Source organism: Nelumbo lutea, chromosome 8, assembly GCF_056320005.1.
Source record: "Nelumbo lutea isolate HS-2025 chromosome 8, American lotus-T2T, whole genome shotgun sequence".
In the NCBI taxonomy this organism is placed as follows: Eukaryota; Viridiplantae; Streptophyta; class Magnoliopsida; order Proteales; family Nelumbonaceae; genus Nelumbo; species Nelumbo lutea.
Window position 1 is genome coordinate 5673493 of NC_142691.1, and position 10139 is coordinate 5683631.

Consider the following 10139-nt stretch of genomic DNA (forward strand, 5'->3'; position numbering starts at 1 on the left):
TTCTTAATTCTTGAGATAATCCTGATTAAGTACTCATACTCAGAATCTCATATCTTTTTTTTTTGGGTATTTAAGAATCTCATATCTCAGTCTGTAAATTGTAGCCTCAATCATTTACTGTCAATTTCATCCATTATATAAGATGGATCTAAGCTTGAAAACATGTTGCAGGAATCCCCGAGCTATGGACAATTTGAAATGCAAGTGCGAACATCATTGTCATAATACAAGTTATAAGCAACATAAAAATCTGAAGATTGGAAATAATAGGTTGCCATAATCACCATCCAAAGGAGGAGAGAATATGCGGTAAAGACTAACAATTCAATTCACGATGAACTTCACTTTATTACTGTAATAATTCAATCCTGGGCAAGCAAGGAAACAATAAAAAATTGCTCCCCTACAAGGGAAGTTAAGAACAAAAGATGATCCAAGTCCCTGCAAGCGAACAGCTTACTTAAGTATTACCTAAGGGCTAAAACATTTACACATGGACTCAACATTTCTCATCTCAATGTGCTCTACTAGGGCCCCTTTAACCTTTGCATTACATATAGGACTCTGTTTGACATAAAAGATGTAATTTATGTACATGAAGCTTTTTCCGTCCACCTTCACATCTATATGGACTTTGGGCAAATGGTGTGTTGTATACTTAAACAACTTCACCCCGTGCCAAAATTGAAGCCAATGACCCTCGAGACATTCAAGGTGTGTGTACACTTGAAGTTAGAATGCCTGAAGAACCGGTATTTATATGTATATGCCAAGGAGTAATAAATATAAGTGCTTTATTTGATCGACTTTACATATTGCTACCTCTCAACTGCAGATGGCCTCAACCGAGAGTTTCTTCATGGTACTTGGGCATGGATCCCCACCAAAAACTTCAGGAGCAACAGTTACCGAGCACGTTTGCTGCCCAATGCAGTTCTGCAAGAGATCCTCCTGTGTTAAATTTTCTGAAAAACATTAGAAGAAAAAAGAAACAATGATATGCAACAAAATGTGAACCAGACTTGGGCAAACAGATCAGCTGAACATTGGCAACAGCTGTTCAAATATCTGTTCAAACCATAATGTCCCCAAAGGTTGGATACTTGTCCCCAGTAATAGATTGGTTACAAAATCTTGAAAACTCCACTTGGTGAGTTTGTAACTGAATTTTATCCACAAAATAACCATCAGTATTGCTTAATAACCTGATCTTTCCAACTAAGTAGGCCAGAAGGGCTTTAACTGAGCTGAGGCATTAGGGGACTCACCGATTTGCTAATAGTCAAAAAGATACTGTAAGATGGATATGGGATTTTAATCATTTTACCCTTTGAAAAGCATCATATGATTTGTGAGCATGACAGCTTCCTTCCTGAAAGCTTCCGCATACTCCTTGTGGTGTCCCAAAGCTAGCGAACTTTATTGATGAAATTTTTGTTCCAGGTGAGCACCAAAGATGGGCTTTCGGCCTTAGAGGTCTTTGGACTTTTCCAGAGGATTGCAACTCCCAATTTGTCAGTGTCGGCTGCCATTCATAAATATCAGCACAGACACTTTGTACAGTTCTTTTGTCCAAAGAAATCCAATTTGGATAACCACCCCATTCTTCAAAAATAACCAACTGGTTCCCAGTTGGCCTCAACCATGAGCGTGGGACATGATACCTGAAATTAGCAGTTTCTTATAAGTTGGTCATGAATTAATGTTGTAAGATGCAGATTATACTTTTTTAGAATGTTGTCCTACCATCTTTGGGATGCTTCTCCGCAATTAGTTCGGCATTTTTTCTCATCATATGTTCCAGCATAATTACAGCCACCACAAGAACCATAAGCTTTATATGCAGGCCAGTAGCGACCAATGCTTTCACCATTTATCCATATTTGACCTTTGCCCATACTCCCCATATCTAAAGCCAATGGCTCATTCCCACCTGGTGCATTGAATGTAGTCTGGACACATTACCAAAATAAAGGATGCCTTAGTGAATGAAAGCCAGCCATTAAACTTCATGTTATAAACTAGAATATCAGTCACCTGGTGCATAGACAACTATTGATTGCACCAGCAAGGAGTGACTTGGTGTCTTACTCCAAAAAGAAAAGAAAAAAAAAATGGAGAAGGTAGAAGGTTGTAAAAGAGTTGGAGAAAGACCAAACAAAACATGATCTAAAGTGGCAAAATATAATCTAAGAACTTGCAATTTGATGGAAATCATGGCTCTTAATAGAGTATAATGGAGGAATAGGATTTGTGTTGCTAACTCCAAATAGTTGGAATTAAGGCTGGTTGAGTTGGGATTATATCAGAAGAGTGCTATTAGAGTCCTTAATTGAGGCTCAGTCCTCCTCACCTTATACCATGTCATAGGCTGCTTTTGAGCCACTGAAGGCACCTCCCACTCAACAGAAGAACTTCCACTTAGTGAATGGATGCCCATAGTTTCACCCTTTAAACCAATCTGCATAGGAGCATCCAAAGGAATTATTCTCTCTATAGCATGGTTGCAAGAGGATGTATACAGCGGAGATTATTGGAAAACAAACCTTGTAAGACCATTTCTGCCATGACAAGTCTCTTTGCCCCTCATTAAGGCCCTTCAAGGTTACTGGACCAAGTACTCCAGCATTCCAAGTCTCAAAATGTGGGCCAACATTCTGAACTCAATGACATGCAACAGATATTTTAGATTAGTCAAATTTGCTTGAATTCACAGAGTTGCAAGAACATATACAGAATGTGCAAGAACAAACCGGGAGGCCAACAGCTATGCTTAACAGAGAGATTTTGTTAATGCCAGCAATCAACTTCACTTTGTCACTGAATGTCAATTTTGGATTCTCTAAACTTCCATACACAGTTCCTGACAGAGGCAATGGCTAATTGTTAAAAACAAGATAGAAGGAAGAAAAAAAAGGAATTGGATGAACTACAAAGAATATGGCAAAGTAGTTTGCATACTTCCATCAAATGTCACAACTGCATGCCTACCTGATAACTGACCATTGATGAAAACATGCAGAGCATGGCCTGCCGATAAAACAGTGAGGACAGGATACTGTCCATTCCTCAAAAATGCTTCATTGGGATCAATCTTAACACTGCACAGAAGGAATAATATGAATAAACGATTAGGAACTAGGCAGGAATATCATCACCATCATCATCATAACAATGATAAAAAAGATACTAATAACAACAATACTAATAATAATCACAATAATCAAGGTTCAAAGTATCAATGCCCTGTATCAGGTGTATCATATTGTATCTTGGGGTCACTGAAACAGCATATAATGGGGGTTGGGGATTTGAATGTTCTAAAATGTTAGAACATGATGTGATAGGACCCTGTTGATACTTTGAACCATGACAATAATAATATAATTGATGATCATCATCAACATCATCTAAGCATTATCCCAACTATATGGAGTCAACTACAAGAATCCTTTTTCACCAATCCCTGCTGTTTAATGTCATGTACATTATTAAATTTGAGCACTTGAATCATTTATTGCTACTTTGACCCGTGTCCTTTTCTATTATTATTTCTACACTAATGGAAATAATAGTAGGATGATGATGGAGGTGACTTTTGATGGCATATCTAATTTTGTTTTGACAATGTCTTAAAGAAGGTAGTGCCATGATAGATTGAGTACTCACTCTGTCATGTACCACAAATAATCTGAGGCATCTCTTGTGACGTTTATCTGCTCCAGCAATCCAACTGTTGTAAATGAGTTGTCATCGTAAGAGGCAGTCTCTTCATTGTATGACTGCCAAGAGAACCCTCTATAAACGGGAGTCATTTTCATCTGTGAGCCTTGAGCACCAACCTATACAGAGATTGAATCCAATGTCAAAAGCCTTCTTATTAGGAATTTTTCAATAAAGAAAATCCATAGGAGGTTTTAAGAAGCTTTTTAAATGTTATTCAGTATTACTTGGGGAAATATATCAAGACAATGGAAAAAGAAAAAGAAAATAGATGTTGAAGGTTTTTGATATCATCATTACACTATGCATAGCAATGTCTCACAAAGAACATCACCACATATTTCTTTTGAAGTTTTTGTTCCAGATTTTAAAAATTACACTGTGTTCTTGCAAAAAGAAATTAAAGTTCATTATCTTGTAAAAACTCAAAGTTCAGAGACAAAGGTTTAGGTAAACATCAGACACTCTTACAGATGCTACTTGAAATAAATACATGAGTATCAGCTTAGTAAGAGTTTTTTCCTCACCCTTGCAGTATTGAAAACTGTATTTTTGCAGTCAGGAAGGATGCTAATTGACCATGGAGGCAAGTTGTAGTGCATATTCCCAAAAGCCACTGTTGCATAAGACCTTGAATCATAGTTTGCAAGGAATGCAGCACAAGCTCCTGATCTTGACTTGAAGACATGAGCCTGGATATAAAGCAGGCAGTTTTTATTTGAGGCTTGAGGTTGGTTAAAAGGTATTAATTCCAAGATCAATGCAGATGCTGCAAATTGAGAAAAAGGCCAAAAGAGATGGTATGTAAAAGAACTTTATAGAGCAGAAGTAAACTTACCTCTTGATTATTTCCCAGTGATATCACAGTGGGATCTGTAGAAACCAAAGCTGGTTCGCACAACTTGATTGCTTTATGTAGGTCTCTCAAATGACCATATTTAGGTTCCCTGAGTAGTCCTACAAGTAAAATGGAGGATCTGGTAAGACTGACCTGGAATATATTACTATTTCCAAAGATTAATTGGAGTTGGCTAATAAATGAACTCTGCTAATGAGTTGGATTAACGCTTTAGAGAGAATATGTTCCTGTTAAAATATGCAAATTTAAAGTTCAAGATGAAGGCGGGCAAGTTCTCTGGAGCTGTAAGAAATTATATACAGAAGGCAGGAAAATTGCTGGAATAGTCAAAGTATGAGATTACTATAGACCATTCCAAACAGTCTATAGTAGCCAATCCTACATGTGAAGCAGCTAATAACTAATAAGTAATAGAGGGGGACCCACCATACTATGTGAATCTGCTACACGAAAAGTTGCATCAACTAGGAATAACGTAACCATCTTATTTATCATTCTCCAGACAGATGGAATATAATAATCCATATGAAAATATCAACAGAGACAATGTTCTCATAATCTGGTTGTGCCACCAAAAGGTTTTTAGTTTTATCTCCCAATAGTTATCTCCCTGCTCTTTACACATGCCAGAGCATAGTTACCTGATTATTTTGCATTCAAAATTTGTATTTCACAACCCTTCAGTAAACCAGGTTCACTAGTGGTGGATTCTATTTTTATTCCTTGATTGCAGTGCAGAGTTATTGGTAAGGTGTCATTCACAGTATAATTTGTTTTTTGGTATCACAAGTATGGTGTATCTCATTACATGAACATGGTAGACAAATTATAAGTAGAAAAAAAAAGTTTTTGAATGAAACAGAAAGTTTTGTTTTGCATGTCTGAGACAAGTTGATGGTATAAAAGCAAAGGAAGCTTTTTAATTCCTATTTTTCCAAGGTTATGTTGTTTTCCTTAACAACATATCTAATAGGAGTACTTTTTTCTGTAAATTGTCAAATTAGTAGGTTTCTTTAAAATACCAAAATTTTGGTCACATATTTCTTTAAGATAGTGGGTTGTCTGATATATGCTGGGCTCTTTTTTTATTGGCTGAATTAATGTGAACTGATTTGCAAATCACAAATTAGGTAACCATGTGCCAGAGAAATGGCCATTACTCTTGTACTTGGTGCATGGCTATTGGGTTCAAGAATGTACACCACTTCTAACACTGCAAATCTTAAGAACGTACCATATTCATCAAGTGGAGCATCATAGTCATAGCTAGTGGATATGAAGGGACCACCAGCTGTCCGGCCAAAATTTGTTCCTCCATGGTACTGGAGCACAAAATTAAAACAGAAACAGCTTCAGTTGAATTGATTCTGGAATTGCCATGTACCAGTTTGATATGAACTACTTGGTATAAACAAAATTCAGATAAGGTCCCAACAGCCTTTGCAATCGTGCATTGGGAACATCTCCCTTGTCTTCCACGGCAAGATGTTCCCAATGTGTAGCTGAAATAGCTGTTGGGACCCTTATTGGGACTACATCCAGTCTCATATAAATAACAAACACTAGAACATACCATGTAATAATTGACAAATGATCCACCTTTCTGTATAAACTTGGCAACTGAAAATGCTAAATCTTCAACTGGTCGATGAGGAACTGGACCACCAAACTCTGTGTACCTAGGGGTTGAAACATAGAGATAGTTAAGCTAAAATGCATTTTATAATATAAAATGAGGTCTACACTCTTAAATCGATGTTCAAAGAAACAGAAAAATAGCATGCAGTATTGATTTCGGAGTAACAAGTAGACACAATTTACCAGCCAGTCCAGGCTTCCGTCCACATTTTTGGTTTATAGGCTTTGTTAGGAGTGAACCAATCACAGTAGAAACCATTGCAGGCGTTTATCTGTTGCAGGATGGGCAAAAAAATTAAAGGAAGCAGAAGGGATCATATACATGACACTCCTAAAAGTTTTGGTTGCTCAAGACAATAATAATAAGACAACCTCTCAAATATCACACATACATATGAAATTCAATAGTTGACAAATTCAGCCGGAATGAAGGAGAAATAGATTACTTAAACAATCTGATCAAATATATTCTTCTTTTTCCTTTTCATCTGGGAGTGTCAACAAAAGAAATTAAGAACATACAAAGCCGTTCCACAGGAAATTAAGAGCAAACAAAGTATAACAGATAGACTCAGAGAACACAGACTAACTATCTGAGGTATGTGCCAACGAAAACAAAATTCTTCTCATGTTGATTCATGTCCACTCAAGTAGAACTCCACTAAGAAAGGAAGAGCATGTTACATGAGAAGAGCCCAAGAACGATTTTAGGAAAATGACAAGAAGGTAAAAAAGGAAGAGTTAAAAAATAAAAGAAAGGAAAAAAAAAAAAAGAAATGCAGAAGCGCTTACGACTGGATCAGGAGCATCATCTTGCTTGCACATGACCCATGGAACTCCAGTGCCAAGACCAACGGCCATTTGTGCTGCCCATTTAGTATAAGCTCGTCCAGGAGCACCAATTTCCCACTCAACTGGTCCATATTCATTCTCTATCTGCGAGGGGAATTCGGTGAGGATCACTCATCAGTTCTGATACACTTAAACATTCTTTTTCAGTGAGTTGCGATTTAAAATTTTTTATTTTCCGTTCATTTAAGATTCTACACGGAAATAAGTTCAGTTCTGGAAACAATGGAGGTGGTCATAATGGGTTACTTCAGTTATCTATTGGTTTACCTGTGACAGAATTATCGGACCACCCTGAGACTGAAATAATCCTTCTGCTTTCATCATGTCTACGATCTTTTTCGTAAAACCTTGCATTGCCGCCTTTATTGTAATCAATTGTAGTCGTCAAGAAGTCAAAACCAAAGGAGAATCAATCAATATAATCGTATAAAGGAACTCCGGAAAAAAGAAAAGAATTTGACAGGGAAATTGGAAGGTGCAAGGAAAGAACCCAAGTATCCAACCTTGAAAGGCTGGTTGTCTGTTCTGAAACTGATACCCGGAACGTATTTCATCCAAACAGGGAAACCCCTGAAATGAAAAACAAAATAGACTGCTTAACATTTCAGAGACCACTTGCATTTTTACAAAAGACGTTAGAGTGGGAAACTAAAACAGAGTATTTTTTTCGCTATTTTGTCATTTTAATACTTTTCTTATTACCCGAAATTCCATTCGGCGCAAACATAGGGGCCGATTCGGAGATGAACATAAAGGCCTGCCTGCTGAACCAGCTTGATAAATCGAACCAAATCGTACCTTCCCTCAAAATAATACTACAAACAAATTTGAAGAAAAATAAATAATATTAATGTTTCTATACAAAAAATAATTCATACATAATGAAAAAAAATTCAAATAAAGATTGAAGCATTGACATTACTTTGCCTGGGGAAGGTTCATGGCCATTCCAGAAAACGTAGGTTTGAATAACATCCAAACCTCCATCTTTGGCCTTCTGAATAAGATCCGGCCACATCTGCAACCAGCCCAAAAGAAAAATGCAACCAAATAAAATCATTAAAAACAACCCAAAAATCAATAAAAGAGAAAAGTTGAAAAAAAAAATACAGAGCTACCCATTAAACTGGATAGCTACAACTATAAAGCGGGACGAAGCTGCAGCAAAAACACACGCGCACAGACACCCATTAGCCACATTTGCGTTAATACCTCAGGAGTGCTTCGTGGGTAGTGAATAGATCCCGAAATAAGGATCCTCCTCTTCCCATTGATGACTATGGCTTTCTGGTCGTAAATTACAGAAGCTGTAACAGACGAAAACCATGAAAACAGGAAGAGAAACAACAACGTGCTGGTTCCCAACACGTTCCACGTTACAAGTCTGGATCCCATGGCGTCTGCTTCTCAAAGCAAGGGATTTTCGTTATTCTTCCTTTCCACTTTGTTCTTTTTCTTTCTTATGTTAGAAAGAGAGGGAGAAGAACCGCGGGAAAAGAAAATAAAACAAGAGTGAAGAACAGCTGTTCTGTTTTTCTTCTCTTCTTTTACACCACTTTCTTCTTTTGAGAAGAAAGAAAACGAAAAAAAATTACGTCTAAGAAGAGAGACAGAGACAAGTAATGCAGAATTCTAATGCCGAATTGGCTTGCAAATCGAGAAGCCTTGGGCTGGCTTTATACAAATGGAACCGAGGGGCCTGAAAAGGACAGAGGGACCCCGCTTTTCTGCCTGACCCCATTTCTGACGCGGAGCTTCATCCAATTAGTTTTTTTTTTTTTTTCTTTTATATTTTCTGTTTGTTCAGCTCTTTTTGTTCTCCTTTCTTTTGGTAATTGAATAACAATGGTGAAAGTATTAATCGTAATAAAAAGTCATTAAAACAGTAGTTCAGTTAACAAAAGTGCTCATAAGCTTCATAATACATTAGTTTATTATTTTTTCTGATACGAGAGATTCCATGCTCAGTCCTATATGGTCGGTTTCTAGTCTCTGAACTCTTCTATACTTTTATTGTCTCACATTGAATGTTGTTTACCTACGCACGAACAGACTCGAGTATTAAAATACTAGTCACGGGTTAACAGTTTCACACCGGCCCTCACCTCACTGTACCAATCAAAGTGAGAAAAATATCATAAAACAATCAACAAAGGAACAGGGTCAGAGGGTCTCTCTCTCTGTTCTCCTGGTGTGATGAAGCCATTTGGAGACCTGAATAACCCTGTTTTCCGGTCTCATTATTGACCTGTATCCCCTTTAGTTTGCAAAATCTATACAATAACTATGCTTGTATGGATCTTCACTGGAATTCTAGAATTAGCAGGATGGGTTTAATGGCTGAGCAGAGTTTGGATACAGGGAGAGAAATTTCAAAGGTAAAAAAATCGATTTTGATATGGGTGAAAAAAAAAATAGAAGGTGATTTAGCAATCGGAACCAAATTAGGGGAGAGGAAATGAAATTGAATGCTGACTACAAAGTACCTGCCCACGGTAGGTGTTGTTTGGCTTTTTTACTTCGATGTATATTAATTGTTCGATGAGGAAATCAGTCTGAGTTCGAGACTTTTAATACATATCACGTGCAGAAGCAAAAGCAAACACGAGCAGTAGAGACCATTCTGAGAGAGAAAAAAAGTAGGTGTTGATGGGGTTGTTTTTGTTTTAATTTCCACTGCCGAATCCCTTTTTCCTAATATACACCAAACTGGTTCATTTTGGTACAATTGACGATTCTTCCCATTTTACCTTGATTGGTTCCATCGATTTGGTTCACAATTGACCATGTTTTTGATGGGACTCAGTGAGGATAAGCCTAATTTAATAGTCATTTGGGAGGGTTTATTGAATAAATAAGTGCTTATTATAGGATAAGTGTTTATCCTAAGGTGTTTGGTGAAAAACACTTACTTTCGAATGGATGTGGCGGGCCAAGACAGGCCAGAAGCTCAATAAGCACTTAAAAAAAAAAAACGCATTTCAAAGAAAGGGCAAATTTTTTACTTTATTCAAAATGAGCTTATTTCTTGAAAAAGTAATTATTCAGCCATATTTCCTAAACATAT

General features: G+C 37.1%; 1 protein-coding gene across 2 annotated transcripts; it reads right to left on the bottom strand.

The window, feature by feature from the left end:
- Window positions 1-328: 328 nt before the first annotated feature.
- LOC148842354 (beta-galactosidase-like) lies at window positions 329-9523 on the bottom strand. 2 transcript variants are annotated; one of them, XM_088956860.1, is made up of 19 exons: window positions 8285-9523; window positions 7995-8090; window positions 7775-7887; window positions 7576-7642; window positions 7340-7432; window positions 7013-7156; window positions 6404-6492; window positions 6156-6261; window positions 5817-5904; window positions 4562-4680; window positions 4251-4415; window positions 3670-3842; window positions 2992-3101; window positions 2754-2863; window positions 2547-2657; window positions 2354-2461; window positions 1747-1952; window positions 1328-1664; window positions 329-951 (listed from the first exon to the last, which is right to left on the bottom strand). In XM_088956860.1, exons 1-19 carry the CDS (start codon window positions 8465-8467, stop codon window positions 826-828), a joined length of 2544 nt encoding a protein of 847 aa, XP_088812986.1. In that variant the 5' UTR covers window positions 8468-9523; the 3' UTR covers window positions 329-825. The 2 variants fall into 2 exon arrangements, with proteins under 2 accessions (XP_088812986.1, XP_088812987.1); XM_088956861.1 differs by having other exon boundaries at window positions 329-936; window positions 8285-8726.
- Between the last annotated feature and the right edge of the window lie 616 nt (window positions 9524-10139).

Coding starts and splice junctions, on each gene's coding strand:
- LOC148842354 (XM_088956860.1), bottom strand. CDS start 8,467: ATGGGATCCAGACTTGTAACGTGGAACGTGTTGGGAACCAGCACGTTG. Junction 1,953..2,353: donor AGCCTATGACATGGTATAAG/GTGAGGAGGACT, acceptor TAATGTGTCCAG/ACTACATTCAATGCACCAGG. Junction 952..1,327: donor CATATGATGCTTTTCAAAGG/GTAAAATGATTA, acceptor AATTTAACACAG/GAGGATCTCTTGCAGAACTG.